This window comes from Pungitius pungitius, chromosome 8 (genome assembly GCF_949316345.1).
Source record: "Pungitius pungitius chromosome 8, fPunPun2.1, whole genome shotgun sequence".
Classification (NCBI taxonomy): domain Eukaryota; kingdom Metazoa; phylum Chordata; class Actinopteri; order Perciformes; family Gasterosteidae; genus Pungitius; species Pungitius pungitius.
Window position 1 is genome coordinate 2,670,971 of NC_084907.1, and position 22,249 is coordinate 2,693,219.

Consider the following 22,249-nt stretch of genomic DNA (forward strand, 5'->3'; position numbering starts at 1 on the left):
GTGGGGGTTTAGGTTCTCAGTGGAGAAAACACAAACAGTCTTTTTCACAAGGAAAATAATCAAGGATAGCATGAAGTTAACAATGTATGGGAAAGTTTTAGTAAGGGTTGGCACATTTAAATTTCTGGGTGTCCTTTTTGATGCACGGTTGACATGGGCAGACCAAATCAGGAGAGTCGAGGAAAAATGTAAAAAAGTAATTAATGTGATGAGATGTGTGACTGGGAGGGAATGGGGAGCCAGTTATGTGTCATTAAAAACCATGTATGTGGCTTTGATTAGAACAGTGATGGATTACGGCAGTATAGCATACGGGTCAGCAGCCAAGTCTCTAATATGTAAATTAGATGTGGTTCAGGCACAAGCATTAAGAGTATGTAGTGGAGCTTTGAAGACATCTCCAATACCAGCATTGCAGGTAGAAATGGGAGAAATGCCGCTGGATTTACGAAGAAAGCAATTAATGGCAAACTACTGGGCAAACTTACAGGGGCACGATGATTCTCATCCAGCAAAAGGAGTGCTGCAGGTGGTCTGGGAGAGTGGGGGGAGCCAGAAAGGGTACTTTGGTCGGGTGGGAAATGACATTGCTAGGGAACTGAAAGTGCTTGGTTTGAGTTTAAGCCCCTCTGTGGTTTACCCGATGGTGGCCCCATGGACACTTGCGTGGCCGGATATAGACTGGCATTTATTAGAAGTCAAAAGAAAGGGAAAACATAAGGTTGATTTGGTAACTGCGTTTGAGTGTCATGTAAGGGAAGTATATAGGGATTACACACAGGTTTATACGGACGGTGCTAAGAAACCGGAAACAGGAGTGACAGGGTTTGGGGTGGCAGTACCAGATAAAGGAATAGGAATTAACAGGAGAACATCTGATAATCTGGGGGTCTACACAGTGGAGATGGTGGCAGTGCTGGTAGCTCTACGATGGGTGGAAAAGGTAAGACTGGAAAAGGTATTGATCTGCTCAGACGCATCTTCAGTGCTAGCAAGTATAAGGTCCTTTCAGTCGACCAGTCGACAGGACCTACTGTTCGAAGTCCTTCAGTCAGCCACAAGGATAACCAGTCAGGGAGGTCAGGTCAAATTCCTGTGGGTTCCAGCACATGTTGGGGTGAGCGGGAATGAGAGGGCGGATGAGCTGGCAAAAAGGGCTTTAAAGAAAGGGGACATAGAGATGAAGGTTAGTATTAGCAAGGCAGAGGTCAAGAGTATTATCTGGGGCAATATCAATAAATTGTGGCAAGATAGGTGGGATAGAGAAGGGAAAGGGAGACATTACAATCACATTCAAAAGAGCATCAAAGTGAGTAGGGTCGGAGGTGGGAATAGGAGAGAACAAACTGTTCTGACAAGGTTACGGCTGGGTCATTGTGCACTAAATAAAATACTAAAAATGATAGGGAAACACCAGACAGGGTTGTGTGACGGGTGTGGAGAAGAGGAGTCAGTAGAGCACGTAGTGTTGAGGTGTAGGGAGTATGAGACACAAAGAGAAGTTATGTGGAATAGTTTGAGGAAGGTGGGGATTCATGATTGTTCTCTGAAAGGAGTACTGGCCATGGGTGAGAGACCTCAGGTGAGGGTACTGTTGGCATTCTTGAAGAGCTCAGGGGTATTTTATAGAATATGAGTGAAATGTAGGGATGGGGTACAGGGATTACTTGTTTGTGTATGTGTGTGTGTGTGTGTGTGTGTGTGTGTGTGTGTGTGTGTGTGTGTGTGTGTGTGTGTATATGTATATTTATATATATAGTTATTTATTTATTTTTATGGTTTGTTTGTTTTGTTTAAGTGTGGGGTAAAGAAGGGTAGGGTTTTGTCTGATCCATATTCCGGAGCAGAAGGTGGCGGTAATGCACCTATAAGATGGTTGCCAACCGCCGTAAAACAACAAAAAGAAGAAGAAGAAGAAGAAGACGAAGAAAAAGAAGAAGAGGAGTTAGCATCTGTATCCGGGCTGTTTGTTTGAGGTAGCCCTGGCACTTAGCTAGCGACCTAGTTTACTTATAAATAAATGTAATTCCGCCGGTAACGTGATAAAGAAGAGAGGGCGGCGGATGTCACGTTAGGTGAGGCTTCCCGTCGTGCGTATTTCACCCCAAGCGACGTAGACTGAAAGTGTCGCTCGTAGCTAACATGCTAACACGTCAGTTAGCGCTGTCAGTTGATCGTTCGTGCTTTTAACGTTTTTCTTTAATCAGTTAATCACAATCATGGACGTCACTCCGTGTCGTCTCTCACTCATCTGCGGGGCTCCCTAGTGTCACGCATAGAGCGTGACAGTCACTCTTTTCCGTCTTTAGTCACGCACTCCCGCCACACTTCCAATTTCTCACGCAAAAAAAAAGCAAATGGACTTTGGTCGGAGCCGCGTAGGTTCCTCTTCTACCTCCAGTCGACCATATCGTCCGCGCGCGCCTCCCCATCGGCCGACAAAATGTCACTCGGAGGTTTTTTGAAAAGTTGAGAGCCCTGCATCCGTCTCTGTTTGTCTTGACATTCCGTCAGTCCGGTTGTTTACACACCGGTGGGATGTAACGTCACCTGACGTAAAGGACACGTAATCAAGTAACGTTACAGTTCCGAGGTACTTCGGTCAGCATATCCATGCTACTATTGTAGTTTTCTCCACTACATTTAATGGGCAGCTTGCTTATTTTCACACACATAAACATACACACATTATTCGGTTTACTTGATTCAATTCGGTATTTAATGCACTCAGTAGTACACGCAGTACCTAAAGGGGCTAAACATGAGACAACACTGTCCCCGCACCCAATACTACTGTAGACACAGTCTTGGGTGTCTTTACCGTCTCTTCTATAATGTCCTGGTTTTAAAGGCTGCTTCACTGTGAAGAGAACTTAACCGTTTTTTAGCTGTTTCATTATTTTTCATAACAATCATTTGTTGTATCTGCATTAGTGATGATGATTGTTCAAAATGGTCTCCAATGTGACCCAGCCATTCCTGTTTGTACAAGTGAAAAGTCACCTGACATCAGGACTTTTAAATCCAGTCAGTTGTGATAGCAACAAGCTGTTCTTCTTTTTCCCGAAGTGGCAGTGAACGTTTTGGATGACATCGTAGGAGAAACCATGCCCCTGGAGACCGCAGCAGTTGGAGATTAACGCGCTTGACCGAGAGGTTGCTGCCACCGCTGTTGTCATGGGAACGACGACGAGCGAGCCATGCATCTACGACAAACTGTCCGAGAGCATCGACATCCTCCGGCAGTCGGGCTACCGCTACGGCATGTCGGAGAGGGAGATCGAGAGGTTCATCAAGCAGGTTCTGGAGACCAACGAGCCCAGAAGAGAGCCGGCCCAGTTCCCCATCCTGAGGGCCACCATAAAGGTGAACTGAAGGCCCATATGAAGTATTATGAGCGATATGAGGATCTATTGATGAGGAAGTATTTGCTAGTGCAGTTAAATTATTAGATTCATTATTGAACCCATCAAAGCTTTGGAACAAACTATTTTGGATGATCTGATTGACTGCTAAAACCTCACATTGGGCTCAACATGGTGACAGGAAGCAATCATGTGCAGAACAAAAGTGAGATGAATCTGTATTTAGTAAAAAGAGTCAAAAGAGTTTTGAGGTTGGTGGATAATGGTCCTGGTTGTCCCTGCAGTTTGTGATGGCGGTGGGCTTCCTGCTGATGCTGGTGGTGCTGGCCTTCACGTACCCTCAGAGCGGCCCCCAGCTGGGTCTGGTCCACCTGGGCTGTTACAACTGGTCGTCCCCGCTCAGCCACGTCCGCCTGTTGTCTCTGCCCATCGCCAAGAAGTACAACCTGCAAGGTCTGAAGCATGAACACAAACACACACACACACACACACACACACACACACACACACATGTTTTTATTAAAACCTCTGGGTATCTAAAGGAGGAGAAAAAGAAATGCTTAATGACTCGAGTGCATCACAGAACCACAACACACCCGAGTAGCGGAGCGGGTCAGTCATAGTCCTCAAGTACAAGTAATCCCAACCTGCTCTGCTTCAAGATGGGTTTTTGGGAACAAAGACTAATCCAGTCCGTTTACATGTGTACGCTGCAGGTTTCCATGAGTGGTGGAGTGCCGGCTCCCTCAGGCAGAATCTGGTCAACTGTTCAGGATGTGCAGACATCTCCTCAGTGCTGGAGATCCCGCAGAGCCTCAGAGGGAAGGTGACTCTGCGACGAGGGCCGCAGCTCGTCCTGCTAAAGGTCAGAGGTTGAACTCGCCTACCGTTGGCTTTGCCAATCAGATTGAACTTTTTACCTCATCTCTTTAGAAAATAAACGTGCAGAGACTTGAAAGTTGCAGAAGAAAGAGAACCGAAGATTATTTTGTTATCACAATTTGATTATTGTGGGACTTTTCTAAATCACTTTTCTCTGTTATCACTGTGATATCATGATGAGCAGTAATGTGTAACCCCGGCTAACCACTCGTCTTGTTGTTATGGTCTGTCATGGCCCACACTGGTCTCTGCAGGGTGGGGATACTCTCAGTGTGCAGCGGCAGCAGCTCGAGGAGCTCTACTTGGCCCATTCAGGCTCCATGTCCATTCTGCTGGAGGAGGACGATGGTCTGCCGAACCACAACGCGGGCCTCCCCCAAGGACCCGCCAACTTCACTTTGCTTTGGTAAATTCATTTCTGTTCAGTCGAGGTCTTCACTGGTCCACTTGGGTTCTGAGGATCTGCACCATAATCACAATGAAAGCAGCAGTACATGTATGGTGTTAAATTACAAAGATGTCACGCTTTTAAGAAATGATTACCTTTTGTAAGTCATGTTGGATACAGAGTAATGGGAAGTGCGGGATGTGAAAATCGTTTCGGGTCTACAGTTTATAAAAGAGTTTAGTAAATGTTCGCTAACATGAGACACCTGTGGTTGTGTTGGTGCAGGAGGTTCAGCTCTGGGACCAGAGAGAAGGTGCTGAGGTGGCTCTTCCCAAAGGCAGAGCTCTGCCCCCTGCTGGACAGCGCTGGTACCATCGTGCAGCGCTGCATGGTCACACACAGCACCAACTCCCAGAGTAAAGTGAGTTCACCTTTCTAAACTAAACAGGGACACAGTCAAAATATCATATATCAGCTCAATGAATCATGCTGTGTATCTCCTGCTCAGTCAGTGCAGGTACAAAGTGTCACTACACAGCTGGGGTTTGAACCTGGGTTTCTTCCTGATAATGTTACATTGTGCACAGATAAATCCAAAATCATTTTTAAAAAGTTGGGAAGTTCTGGGGACGAAGGCTCTTTGCTGCCGGCCAGAAACGTCCCAAACACAGCAGAAGAAAAAAAGAGCACAACCTGTAGAGGGTGATGTTAAATATTTAACATTAACGAAATAAGAACCTGTTTACCAGTTTAATTTAAACCATTTTCCATTTATGTATTTGAAATTGTGTATTGATGCACTCAAATGAATATATTTTCCCCACATCTAGATGTATGAATACACCATGATATCTTCAGTGGATTGAACCTGTTGCGCCATGTTTCAGGGTGTGGATGTGTTTGGATGGCTCGTGGTGGGCGAGGGGCTTCCAACGGTCCGAGTTCTGCCCGTGCAGCGCTGCCAGAAACACTGCAGCTCCTTCAACCTGTGGCTGACCCCCGGAGACATGGGTAGCAACTGCTTTAGCAGTCCTTCATTTAAAATAGTTCAACCTCACAAGAACACAACCTCACTATGTGCAACTTACGGGCTTCTTTGCTCCGATTGGAACAAATACCTTCGTAAAAAACACATGAATATATGAATAAATGTAATTATTGTCTTGTAGGACCTTAGTTTTTAATGGCGCTGCATGGGAATTTCTTTTCTCATTATTAACTTTGCACACTTTGTCTACAAATTATTCAGGATATTTTTAGTGAATTAACACTTTTTGATAATTCATTGAATTTCTTGCTATAGAATACATTATCAAATTATTAAATAGATGTATTGAAAATTTCCATTGGACTGCCAAAGCAAACATTAACAACTTTTATACAATTTATCCTCACCACCCAATGGAATAAATGGGTAAATACATTCACTTTGGGATAGAGAAGTTTGATTGACAGCAGGCAGAGCGCCTCCTCGCAGTCTGACCTCGAGTTGATGCTCCTTCTCTCTGGCCTCCTCTAGTCTACGCGGACACGCGGTACTGGCAGATGGAGCTGTTCCCGGGCCGAGGCCAGAACATAATCTGTGACGGGTCGGCCTTTTGAACCTCAGGCGGGGCGAACGAGGACCGAGAGCAGGACGTGGATGTACCATTTCGGAGCTTGCTGGCCTTCTTGTGGCCCCGCCCACTGACGCCTTACAAACCCTGTGGGTCCTTTTTTTTTTGTTTTTTTGTCGGCGCCGTCAGTCAAATCCTCCCAGCGTCCTCGAGCTACTGGAAAGCACTACACACATGACTTGAGTTATTGAAAACAAAGGGATCTACTGCAGCTTTCAAGGGTTTAATGGTCTGAGAAATCAATCTACTTTGTCCTTGTATTTTAAACTGTTCTGGATGTGCTGTGCTTGTGCCATCGCTTCAAGCTGATCTATTAAAACTCTTCAAAGCGTTGGGTTGGTCACTTTCTGAAGCTGCTGAAACAGCTGTTGAGGTTTTGTCCTCTAGGTCTGTGGTGTCATTCTCACTCTACTATTGAGAAAAAAAAGAACTAAGACTTCAAGAAAACAAAATACCACCAAGTAAACAAAGTAGTTGAGATTTAATAGACAAAATAGAAAAAATCAAATCAGTTTCAAAGTTGATTGTGAACCTCTACAATGCAGTTGTTTATTTAAAAAACAGACAATTAAAATAATGAATTGGGAAGTTTACGGGTGTTTAATTCATTTGACTATGTATTATTCAAATACAAACCGAATAAAGTTACTCTAACATTTTCAAACGATTAAACATTCAAAATATAAACTGATTCCAATGGTGCACATCATTTCAGTTCACGCAGCACGTGAAGAATCATGAAAAAGGCGTCAGCATTATTATTCTCATTCAGTGTTATTTACTGAAAACATACTTGTATAAAATAAAAGAAAACGTTCAGTAATGAGCGGGCTTCAGGAGCAGCCGCTATAACTTATGATTAAGTTAAGCAGTGGGAGCGTTCTAATAAAAGTGACATTAAGTGCAGTGAGTCACAGAGAGAAAAGCACAAGGCTTCAAAAAGGGCCATTTCACCCCAATATACAAAAGGTCAGATACTGTCTGTTTAGTCAAGCTTTGTCAGGTTTAAGTGCTGCCAAAAATAAAATCTCACTATTTCATTAGCAATCAATTTACTACTAAATGAACGCCATTATTTTTGTGACTGGATGGATCCCAGCCGGATGGGGTTTTTGGGGTGAACTGACCCTTTACAAGCCTGCGGCTTTAAAGAGTCTTTATACAAAAAAACCTTTTGAAAACATGCTTAGAAAAAGTTGGAAGCTGTGCAGCCGGTCACGTCCCTCCGGAGAGAAGAGGAGACGACTCGGCGCCGTCGCCCTCGTGAGGCGGCGCCGCGGCGTGCGGCCAGCTGTCGTACAGGTGGCTGCTCTGCAGATCGGCTTCGGCTCGCAGATTTATTTTCTTCAGAGAGGAAAAGAGAGCGAGAGACCACGTGGTAAGATGAGACGTTTCTCACTTCAATAAGACCGTAAACAACATTTTTGTGGAGACGATTCTTGATGATGTGGGTTGAGTAGCTAAACTAAAGACTGGAAGCAAACCGTTAGCATGGTTCTAAACATACGTTTCCACAAGAGAGCATGAAAAAAAGCAAAGATCAGGTACCTGGAAGTCTCTGATGTAGGTGAGGAAGAAGCTGATGAAGGCGAAGGCCAGAGACCATTCAGACACTGTGCTGATCATGTGAGGCGTGTAACCCTGAGAAACAAAACTTTAATTCTTCCACACAAACTGGTGTGTTTCAGATGGCGTTGTGGCGTCGCTGGTCGACTTTGGACCACAGCGGAGAAGTGAACACTTGACTTTGAGATCTGACTGACCGTCTCCCCGGGGATCCAGTGCAGCTTGTGGGGGACGTCCACTCCGGGCAGACTGCTGTACATGATGACGGAGGACACGAACACTGACGGGAGGCGGTTAGGGATCAAACGTGCAGGTTCTGCTGCCTTCTTCTTGGACCTTTTACACCAGTAGCAGATTTGCATGTATGTCAAAAATAATGAGTAGAACAAGGATACTGCTGATGATGCTGCCGAAGGTCCAGAGGCACACGCCGAGCCGGACCAGGTAGGTTGTCCTGCTGTGGACGTGAGGCTGCATGTGGAACGAGAGCACCGTCTGGACCAGGATGTAGAGAGCCCCCACCCCAAAGGTCAGCACCGCCCCCACCAGGTGCATGGAGAACAGCGTGGTCTTCTGCGCTGACACACACACACAGATTCATTGTGGAAACGTTCGACCACAAACACACACACACACACGCACGCACGCACACACGCAGTACCGGGGGGGAACTGATCCGGGACCAGCGGCGCTCACCTGGAAGTTAGCGACCACGGCCATCCCGAAGGAGCTGACCAGGCCGAGCAGCAGCCCGAAACGGTTGAGCCGGTTCAGCCGGAGCTCAGCTTCACCCGTCAGAGCCTCCACCTGTTTGTAGCGCACGTACACCGTGGCTATACCTGCGCGCGCACACACACACACCCACAGAAACACACAATAATCAAACAAATGTGCTTCTTATACTTTTTTTACATATAGATTTTTAATTTTTTTTAATGCCTTCCACTCCCTAGATATTGTAAATAAAGTAAAATATGTTCTAATCCATCTGCAAAATATGAAATCAAATTAAAAAAATCATGGGAATCATTGTCTTCTAAAAATGAATCAATAAAAACTATTGGTAAACATTGATGAATAAAATATATATGAAAAGGAAGGGTGCATGCGTGCGTGTGTGTGTGTGCTTGTGCGAGTTTTACCTAAAAAGGCAGACACATCCAGCATGATGCCGAACACACACCTCTCTGGGGCCGTCGTTCCTGTGTCGCTGCAACGCAAAACAAAAAAGTTCACTCAGGAGGAAACGTTGGAAAGAAAAATATTATTTGACATCTTAAAAGCTGTGTAGACCAAATCAACTCTACATGATGGATACTACAGTGTGTGTGTGTGTGTGTGTGTGTGTGTGTGTGTGTGTGTGTGTGTGTGTGTGTGTGTGTGTGTGACCGGACTCAGACCTGATGTAGGGCACCAGGGGATCCACATGTCTCAGCACCACCGCTGTGATGTAGGCGAAGACAAAGGACGCCGCGGTCCACACGACCAGCGCCGCGGGCAGGAAGCACAGACCCTGCTGGAACCACCACATGGTGTGTGTGTGTGTGTTGTTGCTTCACGATGGCCTGTACGCAACACAGTGATACACATTGTTATAAGCAGCAGCCATCATCATCTTCATCATCATCTTCCTCTTCCTCCTGCTGCTGCTTCATTGAAGTTCAGAGAACACGACTCAACTATAAGAACTAAATGACTAAATGATGATTGCAACATTCATGTTAAGGATTAACAGAACTCCACAATAATCAAAAGAAGAATTCTGCAGTGAATTCTGACAACATAATCCGTTGTTTGAGTCTTGTTTCGCTAAAATAGAATTGTACATTCTCAAACACCTTTCTCACTGTTAACTGAATGTTTTGACCTTTTGCAGAGATTTACAAAAAGATTCATGAGGAAGTCTATTTATGGCTGCGAAAACTTTTTCTTCTGCCATCACAACTTGCCTGTGGTAATATGTTCCTTTCATTTCAAACAGGTTCACACTTTACTTAGAGTACTTTTGATAGTCTGCTGTAAAATGCATCTCTTTAGGTTTTACATGGTTGGCTGAAGAAAACAATGAGTCGATTCATTGATCAGTCTGCAGATGTTAACGCGCTGCTTTGATCACAGAAGAGAGGCAGAGACACGTGGACGGATTAGACTGATGAGATGACTTCTGAGGGAATAAATTCATGTTAAATGAACTTTATAAGAAGCTCCTTCATCCACAGCCTCACCTGGGACCTGTCCCCTTAGCGGAAGCCGATAGAATTGTGTTAACGATGCAAATATCCATTTATTGAAGCCCCGTGTTCTTTGCGGAAGTGAAAGTCACGTGAAGGGATGTAAAAACAGCTGCTTTCTCTGCTGTCGTTTTTAGGGAAGTTCCCAACACAAAACTACATTAAAAAATAAGTCAATTTAACGTTTTTCTAGAAGTTTGTAAGCCTCGTACTCACCAACTGGAGATAAGTTAAATATAAACACTAAAATATTAATTTAATGATACATAAGGAACTATTTACGCATCCTCACTACAAAATTTACACTAACGTTGAACTGAGAAATGGCAGATCAATAGGTTTATTGATAGCAGAAAGAAGCCGCTAGCTAGCTAGTTAGCTAACCAAAACACAAACATTTACTCTACATTTTAACATTAACACTTTTATACCGTAACAATAACATCAGGTAACCAGCCGCTCTAACCAAATTACACTCACGTTATTTTAATCCCGTGCCGACATCACGGCCATAAACCACTTAATCCCAGACCGGTCTCCGGTGTTCGGAGCGCTGTCAGAAAACCGTCGAGTTAACGGAAGAACGTCCTCTCCGAAAAACACGGTGACGTCAGCGCGTACGTTCTTCCGCCCTGCGCGTGCACATGAGGCCTACCAGTTAAGAGCTCGTTGGAACGGATTTCAAAATAAGAGCACGTTCAAGTTTTAAAAGTACCTAATTGGATGAATGAGAAAGTAGACATAATAGTTACCGCATGCAACTGTTTTTCAATGACAATGTTATCCAATTGCCCATGTGAAGGGATACATCTGGGATATGGTTGACACTTAATTTAAATAATAAAAGAGCGGAATGGGCTGCGAGTGTTCTCTACCTAAGTGCTGTCCCATTCGTATTAACTCGACCACTTACCAGGTGACGTCATATGGGTTCATAAGGGGTCATGGGTTTAGGGTTTGGAGGGGACATTTGGATTGGGCTCAAAGTTTGGGATACTTTAGTCCTGAGTTTTGCCTCAAAGGCGAGTCTAAAATACCAAGTAAAGTAAATGTGTCCTTAATTGACACTGCAGCCGGTGAGAGGAAGATTCCATCAAGCATCAAACATTATTGAATGCTTTTATATTCATCATTTCATCATTCTCACTAGACTCTTTAAACAAGATCGGTCATCTGATAACTCATAACGCAGAGAATTAGTCAATATTTTAGAAAAAATAAAATTGTATGTTCAAGAACCTTGGTGGAACATTTTAATTTGATCTTCTAATATTCAAATTATTTTCTTTTTATAGATGTATTTTTCCACCATAGCAGTAAGTCGTTTAGATACAACTAAAATAATAAAATACATTCTTAAAATACAGTCATCTTTTGCGATCACTTCATTTTCGTTAACACCCTTTTCGCAATTTTTATAAGATTAGGATGTTAAAAAAACTGAAACTTTATTGTAATGATAAACAACTTTTCTTCAGAGAATATTAGATATTTATTGTATAAATCATTAACATTTGTCTAATATTCCATTGTTACAGATACCGGAAGGCATCAATGAAGAAATGTCTTTTTGATGAGGGAAACGTGGTTTACGAGCCCTCCGCTCGGACCCTGAACTCCACATTGAAGCTTTGTTGTTATTGATTAGTCAACACTCGGCATCACAGTCCTCATTGAATATTTAAAACAAAGTGTGGAGGCTCAAAGTGTGCAGACGCAGTCATTCAACAAAACATCACTGAACATAAAATAGGCACAAAATACAAAAGCAAGAAACTAGTCTTTGTTGTTTAGGAAAAACATTTCCCCACATTAATAATACAAGTATTCTTCAGAACAGCATCACGTTGGAGGCGGAGTGAGTAGCAGCCACTTCAAATAAAACAGATTTTTTATTAACTGTCGGGGAAAAAAAAAAGAATGGGATCTCATTCTCGTTATTCACCACTTTTGGAACTGTGATGTCATCGTGTGACCTCATCTCCTACACATGGAGTCCTCCTTGTTTTGGGGCGAAACGCAAGGTCGACCGGATTACGTTATCGGTGCCGTTCACATAAATAACAGTCATAGCTATCAGCTATAGGCAAGTTCATTAAAAGAGAAGAAAAAAAAAAGTTAAGGTGGTGATAATCTGTTTCTTCTTAAAGTCAACAAAAACCATGACAACCAAAGCAACCGTGACAGCATGATGACTGTGAAAACAGTCACAAACAAATGCAGCATTTCCTCCTTGTTCGAGTGACGTCATTTGTTGAAAATAAGAAAACCGTAGAATAACAACGGGAGGTGCAGACGTGACAGAGAGCCGAGTGACGGATCGTGAGTAAAAAGATGTCGGGTCGTCTTCAAATCAACTGCAAAATGTGAGACCTTTGAGTTTAGTTAAGTGAGTCAGAAGTGTGACTGTGACCGTCGTGTCTTTCACCCGAGTGCAGGATGCGGCTCATCGAGTTACAATAGCAACAATAAAGTTTAGAGGAAGCATTAAGCAAACTAGCCCCATGAATATATTAGCAAATAACATTGGACACGACAACAAACACACATAAAAATCCTACGCTGAGTTTGAAAAGTGCCCCTAAAAAAAGGCTGAAAGTGGTTTCAGTTGACAAATGAAATGAAAAACGTTGGCAGTAAACATTTGTTCAATAACCTTCTGGAGTCGACAAGGAGTTTCCTCAGAAACGGATTTCTCTTTTTGTTGCTTAACAGCTGCACAGTTCTGTTTGAAGTTTAGAAAAAAACAAATAAATGGATTTTTGTTAATGTGTCAGAGTGGTATTTCTTTAACTTAAAAAGAAAAGCACTGTAACAGTTTGGTATTTACGCAAATAAAATAAAAGTAACGCAAATATTACAAAACAGAACAGAGCAAGAGAACAAGAGTTTGTTTCGCTTCCTTTACCGTTTGAACCGTTTGAACACATTGAAGCGTCTCTCCTCGAACGCAGCGAGTAGCACCTGTACCCTCCGGAAACATCTGCTCACCGAGGAGACTCCTTTTTTACGGGGCAGAAAGTGAAAGCTGGTTCAAACTCTAGTTCTGCACCGCTGACCAAGAATCAGCGACAGTAATACTCCGGTTTCTTAATTACACATTATTTGTCCTCACATTCGGTTGGCAGAAGCACGTGCTTTCTTTCTTACTTTTTCTTTTTTTTTTTTAACACCACGTCACCCCTGAATCTCTAGAGGGGGAAACAGAGGGGAGAAAAAAAAAAGACGGGTGCGACTCGGGGGGAGGGGTTTGGTGGGGGTCAGGAGGGTCACAGGGGGGGGGGGGGGGGCAGAGTCAATGGAGGCCCGCGTGTCCTCAGTGAGCAGCTGAGCTGAGCAAAGAGCAAGGCTTGATTTTGAAAACAAAAATGTGAAGATGGCAGGCGATCTGGTTGCAAACACTGACGCAGTAACGCAGCAAGTCGAAGAAGGAAATGATCTGCAGGGGGAGGAAGAGGAAGCTTCTTATTCTTCATCCTCTGGTTAGTAAAATCACACCGCTTCAACTCAGGAAGTCACAATTTCGACCGACTACTTTGGGATTTTAGCTTTGCATTCAGCGTTATGATTCAGCGTTATAATAAACTCAAAATCATACTTTTAACTTAATATTTCAGAATTTTGAGTTAAGGCCTTAAAGGGCTAAATAAAGGCATTATTTCAGACATTAATACATTGTTGCCACATATTACACACAACTACCTGTGTACTTACCAATGCAATCCACAGCACCAGGTACTCGTCAATAAAACTATTGAAATACTGATCCAGGAAAAGGAGACCTGGTCCCAGGAAGGCTAAATCGTGGAGATGCATCTCACTTTTTGTCATATGTGCAACCTGCAGACAGACAGAAAAAAAACACATAACTGAGCAAATTCTGAATGAAACCTGTGAGGGTCTGAGAGGAAGAAGATTCTGAGGTGTTTACGGCCTAATGTGCACGTCAGTCTCCTCCATATGAAGCCCTACATGTCCGTTGTCTTCAATGTTCTCTCTGCACTGTGAGCTCTGTGGCAGTAAAAGTGACTTCGGCGGGAGACAAATGTCTGCTTCCTAAAGTAAAGGTTCGACTCACAACTAATTTATTGGTGATTTTGGCTGAGACGAAGCCAAACGCCAGAATATACAGACACGGGTGCTTCTCGAAGAGCTGGACAGCAGACTTCTTGTAGATCATCATCGCCAAAATGATAACGGAGCCAATGTGTAGGCACGGAGAGAGGACGCTGGTTCCCTGAGGACAGACGAGAAGACACTCGTGTGAGCGCGTTAAGTGTTCACAACACGTAGCGACTTTGTCCCTTCTGTGTTTAAAATATCTAAACGGAGGACATGGATTTAATGGCCTTCATTCAACCGGCAGGAAGAGCTCACTGACTCACTGCTATTGTGGATCCGTTCTTGCCGACTCCCCCCGTGAAAATAACTCTGAAGTAATTGGTGCAGGAGAAGATTGCTCCCAAGAAAGTGCAGATGGCAGGTACCATTTTCATCTGGATATTTAGTATCGGGATCTAAAAAATAAAACAGTCAAATGTAAAGAATAACACAACTCAAACGTTTCTGTTAAAAGACAAGCGTGACGTTTGTATTACTGACCACGATTACAGTCTAAAGAAGAATGTCACAGCAAAACAACACGCAAATAGTCTCATGAATCTCTGAAGGAAGTAGAAGTGGTCACATTTACCAGCGACTGCCAAAAGGCGGATCCTCCCACGGCGGCCAGTAAATACATGATTATAATAAAGATCTGCACCTCGGTCACGTCGATGCTGAGAGAGAAGCAGAGAGGGCGCGCTGAGGATTAGAGACGTCGCAGCACTCGAGGAAGGTAGAAGAGGGGAGTATTTCACTGGCTCCGGTAACCAGAAGAGACTCCAGGAAGTCAGTCTTTTGGTAACGAGACACATCGCACATCACACATGCCAAGCTATGCTAAGCTATGCTAACCCCTTGAACATAGAGAAGCGAAGTTTTAACGCCTCGGACAGAAAGGAGAGTAATGGATGCAACTATAGAATATTTACGCTATGAATAATTATCTGACAAAGTTTTCTGGATTATTCTGTCGAGATTTATCATTAAATTTAAAAAAAAACAACAAAACAGCACACTGCGACTCACATGCCGAAGCGCAGCGTCCCCGACACGTATGTCTGCCAGTGTGCGCAGTAGAACATGAACATCCCGGCGAAGCAGCAGAAGAACATCCAGTCGGGGTTGGTGCCCATCTGCACGGCTATGCTGGTCCCCAACACCACGAACACTGCGGAGACACACCGCGTGGACAGAGACAGCTGCTCAAAGCAATGGATGCGTTTGAAAAACAAAAAGGCTTTTAGAGTCACAGCGAGGGAAACCGACCCGTGGAGAGCGAGTCGCAGCCGTGGTCGAAGAGCTCGCCCAGCGGGGAGCTGCTGTTGGTGCGTCGGGCCTGCTTCCCGTCGATGGCGTCCAACGACTGGTAGATGAACAGACCCACGGCGCACAGCAGGTACGCCCACAGGGGAGCCTGGAACGACACAGGTCACTCTAACCTCCAAACACAAGAAACCCCAAGGGCCGTCCCTCCGAGGTCAGGGGACCCCGGGGAAAAGGACCTCAGGCAGAACAACGTCCCCATAAAGAACGGCCAGGAAGCAGCGCAAAGAGTCTTTAGAGCAAAGTCTAAAAATCCAAAATAAAAGGGCAGATAATAAACGTCTTATAGCCCGATTACACACAGATGTTAACACATCTGCTCGGCTACTTCAATACACATGTGACTAAACGGTAGCACAGGTTAAACATTATTGATTGAAATGACGTTGTGGACCTTTGAATGAGTAAACCTTCTAACCGGACCTTTCTGGATTATGACTGAAGACCCCTGCTGTGTACAACCTGGGCTCCTCTAATGTGACAGAGATCGGCTTCAAGGATCTGCTCCATTATTAATCAGACGTCCCCGTAATCCGACCCAGAGCCGACTGCTGAGCTGCAGAGGAAACAGCTGATTATAAAGCCACTGTCAATAAACCACAACACGGGGAAACCTGCTCAGACTAAAGACTCACAAGATCAAACTCTGACCTCTAATTTCTATTTTATACAAGTGAGCAGCATTGGGGCAACTAGTTTAACTCCACTACTTGTGAAAATGTGATCAGACTTAATAGCAAGAAGGCTCATCAATCCTCTGCTGTTCTTGCTGTGGTAAAAATACAACTTTTCATGAATTCATTTAAAATCACCTTTTGGAGATTAAAAACCAGAACACACCTAAGCTACCATACGAAGAAAGAAAAGAGATCCCGAGAACACACATCGTTCTATTATTACTTGTGGCTTAATACAGATGTTAAATAACACCCAAGCAAAGGAAAACATGAGCTCCAGCGTGTTAAGTACGACGCCGTGGCAGCCTGATGACCAACCTGTTCTGTGGCGGTCGGACAATAGTAAATGAGCACGAGGGTGGTGAAGACGTTGGTGGCCAGGCCGATGATGGTGATGAGGTTGGGGGCGATCCAGGACGGGACTCGTCCCACCAGCCACTCCCAGTAACGCTGCATCAGAGGCTCCAGCAAGGAGCGCCCAGCGCTGCTGTACCTGAAGAGATTCAAGTGTCCCCATCAGCAGCAATTAATTCTCTCCGTTTGAATGACAACAAAGAGTCTCTTCATTTACACCCGAGAAAAGTCCAATAGTGATACAATGACTTTGTATATTCAAAGCGCAGAGAAGGCGCTTTACAGCTGTTATCAATAAACGTAAAGGTGCGTTTCAATATTAAGCAGTACTCTTACAAATAAAACTAATGTAATACCTTCATTGAAGTGAATTTACTAAGTTATATTTTTACTTCAGTTTGTCCCTGAGGACTCGAGTGTCTACCTGTGCTCCTCCAGTCTCTTGAGCTGGTGTCTGGACAGGGGGGGCGCGGGCAGCTCGATCAGCCGGCGCAGCACTCCGGGGGCCAGGCAGCAGGCCGCCTCCATGCCCAGGCCCTGCCCCGGGTCCTTGTCCCGGGCAAGGCTTCGGCGAGAACGCAGGCCCCCACCTGGCTGCTGCTGCTGCCCCGTCGCACTCATGGAGCCCTGCTGCCTGCTGGTCTGGTCCCCGATGGCTCTGCCTTTGCCTCTGCCACTGTCCTGCCTGGAGGGGCTAAAGATCCACAGTTGGGCTGGATGAGGCTGGAACAAGAGCAATACCACAATAGTGTCCTCATATGGTGCATGACGGCAGAGTCGCAAAACACATGAAGGATTCTGCAGAAGCTGGTCTCCCTAAACACCTTCACAAAGGCTAAAAAGAAGATAAATAAATCCTCATATGCGTGAAAAAGTTATTTAATTTAATATGTATCTATATCATATAAATTGAGCAATCATGTATTCATGTGTGGATTTAATGTTTTCACTTTTTTATGTTACATGGTGATCAATAAAGTCCAGGAATCTATAAAAAACAAATAAAGGAAGCTTAGTCTTACATGACGCCTTTCACTACTAGGTCAGGACTAAAAGACTAAATAAAGCAGAGATAAACCAGTTTAATGTTTAATAATAATCCTACCTCATGCATCTTATTATTTAGCACCAAACATGTTTTAAATAGAGTAAAGTGCACCTGTGTAATTCCTTTGGCACAGACATTACATAAGTTATCCATAAAAAGACATCAATTTAATTTTGAGTTATTCATCTGAATTAATAAAGTAACTCAGGAAGTAAATAACGAAAGAGTTGCAGTGTGGCAAGAGGCAAAATGGAAAAACACCAGTAAAGCAGAAGTATTTCAAACTATACTGAAGTACTTCACTAAAAGTACTTGTTAGAATCCACCCCTGTCAAGACGAAACAGAAAGGAACACGCATCGCCTGGGAAGTGTCACACGTGTGTTATTGTTCGTAACCTTGATTATATCATCACAGAACAAACCACATGACTACACACACTAATGGTGCCTGACATCTGTGAGCACATGAATGCCAAAGAAGTCATCAACAAGAGTTCAACATCAAAACAGAGTGAACTATTCCCTCCATGGACCCCGTCCGTGTTACTAAACTATTTCCTGCAACTGTCAGCAACACTTGAGCTACCGACGACAGCAAAACAACAACTCGACTCGGCGGTCTGCTAATGCTGCCTAGCATCGCCGCTGCTAGCTAGCAGCTAGCTAGGAGCTAGGTAGCTCCTCATCAGTACCTCTGCTGCTGAGGATTAGCATTAGCCGAGCCGCTAGCTACGGAAGACTTGTGTCAGTGCGGAAGTTTCACGTCGCTCGCCCGCTGTCGGCTCGTTTTCGCTCAACTTATTGACACGACTGAAAATACCAATAAAATGGCTTAACCCCTATTAAATAAATGGAGGAAGTCACAGTGGACAACTGGCACCTCACCTGATGATTGCAGCTACTTTAGGTTAGCTTGATTAGCTAACCCCGAAGACAGCTAGCTTACTGACCGATATAACGTTAACACTGACTGACCTGGCCGATTAAAGGACGAGAGCTGCGGACACTGCGAGGGGCGGCGAGGGCGCTTCGAGACGGAAGACGGGACCCCTCTGTGGGTGCTTTGTTTTTAAAGTTGCCCTCTATGACTGTTAGATCACCGCAGGGACGTGGGCAGCTGTAGGTGGATCACCACGACCGGTGACAGTCACTGTGGTTGTCACAGCAAGCTAGTTCACGTCCGTTCACGTTAGCCATACCGGAAGTCTCGCGTTATTCGGCGAGACGACTGTACCAAGTCTCCCGGGTAAAATGGAAGAGGCCGAAGAGAGAAGGGTGCGTTTCCATATGCATTATTTCATTTTATTTTGACTTTATGTACACACTGGGTCTGTTTTTACATGTTAAGGACTGGTTAATGCAGTATACATACAGAAAACATTGATTGCATTATAATGTTGTACACTTCCTGTCTTCTAAGTAATGGTAAATGTACTTGTATTTGTTTAGCATCTTTTTAGTAATGCTATTTTGTACAGTTTTAATCAGGGTGGAAGTGGATTTCACATTTTTAAAGAGATTGATATCCATTATTGCAATTTTTTAATGTCATCAGGGTGCCACGTGAACATTGAGGTCACCACCTACCAATTATGGCACCATAATCATCCGGCATCGTGCAGAACGTGAAAAGAAATCAGGGCACTGTAATTATTAATGAAAGCAATAAACAAGAAGGCTGATGTGCTTGTGAAAACATCCACATCTGAGTCAAAATCATGAACTAACCAAACTTCCATCATCTGCCACGTAGCTGCCGGAGGCTGTAATAGAGGTAATTTGGCATTTGAAAAATTCATGTTTCTGTTTAAAGGGAGTTAATTGTGTTTGAACTTATTTTTATTCCTGTAGTTATCTCCCAGGCCTCGATGTGAAGTGTCCCAAATCTGACATGAACTAAAGGTCAACTTCAGGCAGCTCAAACCTCAAACAATGTTCTTTAGAACTGATCAAATTTTAAACTGTTGGGAGACGTTTGGACACAGATTGTCTCAAGACAAACACCAATACCTATTTTCAATATGATGATTATTATGTGTGCAGAGGCTGCTAGGCCTCTCTGTCCTGCTGTTGCGTCAGGTAGGGGTTAAAGAAGTCTCTCAGGAGGCTCTGCACCCGGGGGGGCTGAGGGTTCCCGGCGCCGGGCACCAGCGCCGGGTTCAGAGCCAGGTTCAGGACCCTCGTTGGGTTGAGGTCATCGGACCTGGTCTGGGCCGTGTGGAGGCCCTCCATGGCGCTGGACAGCCAGATGAGTCTCTTGAGACTCTGGATGTTTCTGCCGCGGTCGTGCATCAGCTGGTGTTCGGTCACCGCTCGGCGGCTGCAGGGAGGAGAGTTTGTCAGAGTCACAATACGTGAAGGGAAGCAGGTGAAGAAGATGCATCTAACTACCACAACATTTATGACAGTTGATAATAATCATTTGTAATATCTTACAAATATGTCAGAACATACAAGGGACTTGACTTTCTTGCATTGCTCCATGTGCAGTTACAAGAATAAGAACCAATAAAAACCCTAACCCCAAAATAGTTATTGCCGTCCTGCAGAGTCTTTACATCGCAAACTAAAGACACACCTTTTCAGACTAACAAACTGTAGCACTTGTACTTATAATGGCTCTTATCCATAAGGAGTTGTAAATCGGCTTATTTGATGAAATTGCACTTTTTTGTTTCTTGCTCTTCTGAGTTTGTATCCTTATGGTTGAACTCATTGTAAGTTGGCTATTTAGCGTCAGCTAAGTGACGTAATGTAAAGCATGTTTACAAGCAAGTTGTTGTAAGTTGTAAACAATGTAAACAGCGTAATATTAATATTTTATAAAGCTATTGAATAGGTGGTTGTATACAGTGTTTACATCACTTATAGGGACTAATTTAGACAGCGGTATTTATACCTGCTGTGTTTAAATATTCCTCAATTGATGCACATCAAGCATTTCGCTCCTTTCGTACAAGCTCAACGTCTCGGGATTCAAATCCTTCGCTAGTTTTAAACCCCGAGTGCGTCCCACCTCTCGTTCTGCTGACACCGGCTGGTCGTGAAGGCGACCAGAAGCATGACGGCGAGCCACCGCACGGGCCTCAGGGACGTCTGCATCTTCTGCAAGAAACACACCAGAAGCTCTTCAGGCGTCCGAGGAGACGGGGCGTGTCCACCGGGCTCGTGAACCCCCCCCCCCCCCCCCCTTTGGATGACCTTTCCGTCCAGTTTCCGTCCTCTTGGTCTGAGTTTTTCTTCCATCTTCTCCAAAACAAACCCTCATCTGTCCTCGGTGACAACGGCCAACACAACCGGCACTAAAATACCGGATGTGTGTTCTGCAGCTCCGAGGTGTAAGTTTACGTCTCGTTGTTTGTTCTCTGACGTCAGCAGCATAAAATCAGCTGACAGCCGCAAGACACTAATGACCTAAATGCACCAAAAGATGGTTTCAGCCTCAATGCTTTATTTTATTTTACCTGCGTTCGTCCTGTTTTGTGTAAAGAAGCAGACTTGGAGCTTTGGTTTGTGTTCAAATAATAAAAAGGTAGATTTGGATTGTTTGTACAATTCAGTAGCGTTTCACAGTAAATAAGTTTATATAAAAAGTTTACAAGTTCAGGAATTCTGAAAGCAGGCGTGACGGTGGACGGAGCAATCAACGGATAATCCAAAGACAAGCGTCTTTGAGAGGAAGGCATTGTGGGTAAAAAGTCAAATCAAGTGGACCTGAGCTGATCAATTGATCGGTGAAAAGCAGAAAAGGAAACACGCAGAATGAAACTAAGCATGAACAGAATGCATTACTTCATATGAGATAAATCACCTGGATGTATAAAATCAGACATTATAAACACAAAAAACATTGTTGCCTGAAAGAATCGCAGAAAACTCCTCACAGAAGTAAAAAGAAAAATAAATCGAATCCACACAAAACAAAAGATCCCTAAAGCTGGGAGGAGGTCGCTCCACTTACGTTTGACCTGGTAGATGACGGCAGCTCCTCACGACACCAAAGTGACTTCAGGTTCCACCTGCAGACCTTTTTATAAAGCCCACTGACACACACACACACACACACACACACACACACACACACACACCCAGAGGGGCGTTTTATTTGCTCGTGAAACAAACGTCAGCATCTCTCTCAATGTGTAAATCAGGTGTTTTTTGAGAAGACGGATGAATTCTATCGAGGGATTATCCTCTTTGTCTATTTTCTATTTTCTGATCTGATCCGTTTCCTCTCGGAGAGATTCAGTCAGAGAGGAATTCACAACAATGCTTTTATTGATGTTTTTGGCAGTAAGTCAGAGAGGATGAAAATGAAACTGAACGTCAGCAAACTGGTTTAAACCATTGGGGGCATTTTCTGTGACGCTGATGTGTATAACACATTAAACGTACTGCTTCCATAAACATATGTATGATGTAACTAATGCATTATCATCTACCTACAACAGATTCAAGCTGTGGGCAATCATTAGTATCCTTTATGCTTTAAAAGAAATAAGCCTTTAGACTTATACAGTCACTTATCGTAATTACATTACTTTACAGTTGATTGTTATAATTCATTATCATCAATAATCAATTCGTTATTATCCGTGTTAGAATGTATTATAATGTGATCATGACTTCATCATGGTCTGCTTTAAATAAACATTAAGTATCCAAAAGTTAGTATACTTTTCCTAAACACTAAT

At 43.9% G+C, this 22,249-nt stretch overlaps 4 protein-coding genes across 7 annotated transcripts; 1 reads left to right on the forward strand and 3 right to left on the reverse strand.

Annotated features, from left to right (window-relative positions):
* Window positions 1–1,902: 1,902 nt before the first annotated feature.
* Window positions 1,903–6,583, forward strand: c8h6orf89 (chromosome 8 C6orf89 homolog). Of its 3 annotated transcripts, XM_037491146.2 has the most exons (8): window positions 1,917–2,075; window positions 3,070–3,366; window positions 3,650–3,818; window positions 4,082–4,230; window positions 4,502–4,653; window positions 4,921–5,056; window positions 5,523–5,646; window positions 6,155–6,583. In XM_037491146.2, the coding sequence occupies exons 2-8, from the start codon at window positions 3,178–3,180 to the stop codon at window positions 6,235–6,237; spliced, it is 1,002 nt and encodes a 333-aa protein (XP_037347043.2). In that variant the 5' UTR covers window positions 1,917–2,075; window positions 3,070–3,177; the 3' UTR covers window positions 6,238–6,583. The 3 variants fall into 3 exon arrangements, with proteins under 3 accessions (XP_037347042.2, XP_037347043.2, XP_037347041.2); XM_037491145.2 differs by lacking the exon at window positions 6,155–6,583 and having other exon boundaries at window positions 1,903–1,976; window positions 5,523–6,148; XM_037491144.2 differs by lacking the exon at window positions 6,155–6,583 and having other exon boundaries at window positions 5,523–6,148.
* Window positions 6,584–6,790: 207 nt separating this feature from the next.
* Window positions 6,791–10,668, reverse strand: dram2b (DNA-damage regulated autophagy modulator 2b). Its single transcript, XM_037491147.2, has 8 exons — window positions 10,529–10,668; window positions 9,218–9,382; window positions 8,960–9,027; window positions 8,514–8,656; window positions 8,213–8,390; window positions 8,015–8,097; window positions 7,800–7,892; window positions 6,791–7,595 (listed from the first exon to the last, which is right to left on the reverse strand). Exons 2-8 carry the CDS (start codon window positions 9,346–9,348, stop codon window positions 7,467–7,469), a joined length of 825 nt encoding a protein of 274 aa, XP_037347044.1. The 5' UTR covers window positions 9,349–9,382; window positions 10,529–10,668; the 3' UTR covers window positions 6,791–7,466.
* A 1,156-nt stretch (window positions 10,669–11,824) lies between these two features.
* Window positions 11,825–18,732, reverse strand: cept1b (choline/ethanolamine phosphotransferase 1b). Of its 2 annotated transcripts, none has more exons than XM_037447767.2 (10): window positions 18,531–18,732; window positions 16,931–17,200; window positions 16,471–16,645; window positions 15,419–15,566; window positions 15,179–15,320; window positions 14,742–14,826; window positions 14,434–14,565; window positions 14,127–14,285; window positions 13,763–13,888; window positions 11,825–13,487 (listed from the first exon to the last, which is right to left on the reverse strand). In XM_037447767.2, exons 2-10 carry the CDS (start codon window positions 17,125–17,127, stop codon window positions 13,365–13,367), a joined length of 1,287 nt encoding a protein of 428 aa, XP_037303664.2. In that variant the 5' UTR covers window positions 17,128–17,200; window positions 18,531–18,732; the 3' UTR covers window positions 11,825–13,364. The 2 variants fall into 2 exon arrangements, with proteins under 2 accessions (XP_037303664.2, XP_037303662.2); XM_037447765.2 differs by having other exon boundaries at window positions 16,931–17,229.
* Window positions 18,733–18,837: 105 nt separating this feature from the next.
* On the reverse strand, window positions 18,838–21,567 carry pth4 (parathyroid hormone 4). Its single transcript, XM_037490895.2, has 3 exons — window positions 21,517–21,567; window positions 20,572–20,660; window positions 18,838–19,875 (listed from the first exon to the last, which is right to left on the reverse strand). Exons 2-3 carry the CDS (start codon window positions 20,655–20,657, stop codon window positions 19,605–19,607), a joined length of 357 nt encoding a protein of 118 aa, XP_037346792.1. The 5' UTR covers window positions 20,658–20,660; window positions 21,517–21,567; the 3' UTR covers window positions 18,838–19,604.
* Window positions 21,568–22,249: the final 682 nt, after the last annotated feature.

Excerpts from the sequence above, each read along its gene's own strand:
- c8h6orf89 (XM_037491145.2), top strand. The coding sequence starts at position 3,178 with ATGGGAACGACGACGAGCGAGCCATGCATCTACGACAAACTGTCCGAG. Across the intron at positions 3,367-3,649 it reads TCCTGAGGGCCACCATAAAG|TTTGTGATGGCGGTGGGCTT; the intron begins GTGAACTGAAGG and ends TTGTCCCTGCAG. Across the intron at positions 5,057-5,522 it reads GCACCAACTCCCAGAGTAAA|GGTGTGGATGTGTTTGGATG; the intron begins GTGAGTTCACCT and ends GCCATGTTTCAG.
- dram2b (XM_037491147.2), bottom strand. The coding sequence starts at position 9,348 with ATGTGGTGGTTCCAGCAGGGTCTGTGCTTCCTGCCCGCGGCGCTGGTC. Across the intron at positions 8,098-8,212 it reads CTTCGGCAGCATCATCAGCA|TGTTCGTGTCCTCCGTCATC; the intron begins GTATCCTTGTTC and ends GCCTCCCGTCAG. Across the intron at positions 7,596-7,799 it reads CCTACATCAGAGACTTCCAG|AAAATAAATCTGCGAGCCGA; the intron begins GTACCTGATCTT and ends TCCTCTCTGAAG.
- cept1b (XM_037447767.2), bottom strand. The coding sequence starts at position 17,127 with ATGAGTGCGACGGGGCAGCAGCAGCAGCCAGGTGGGGGCCTGCGTTCT. Across the intron at positions 15,321-15,418 it reads CTGCGACTCGCTCTCCACGG|TGTTCGTGGTGTTGGGGACC; the intron begins GTCGGTTTCCCT and ends GTGTCTCCGCAG. Across the intron at positions 13,889-14,126 it reads AAATCACCAATAAATTAGTT|GTTGCACATATGACAAAAAG; the intron begins GTGAGTCGAACC and ends GTCTGTCTGCAG.
- pth4 (XM_037490895.2), bottom strand. The coding sequence starts at position 20,657 with ATGCAGACGTCCCTGAGGCCCGTGCGGTGGCTCGCCGTCATGCTTCTG. Across the intron at positions 19,876-20,571 it reads CGGTGTCAGCAGAACGAGAG|CCGCCGAGCGGTGACCGAAC; the intron begins GTGGGACGCACT and ends TCCTCCCTGCAG.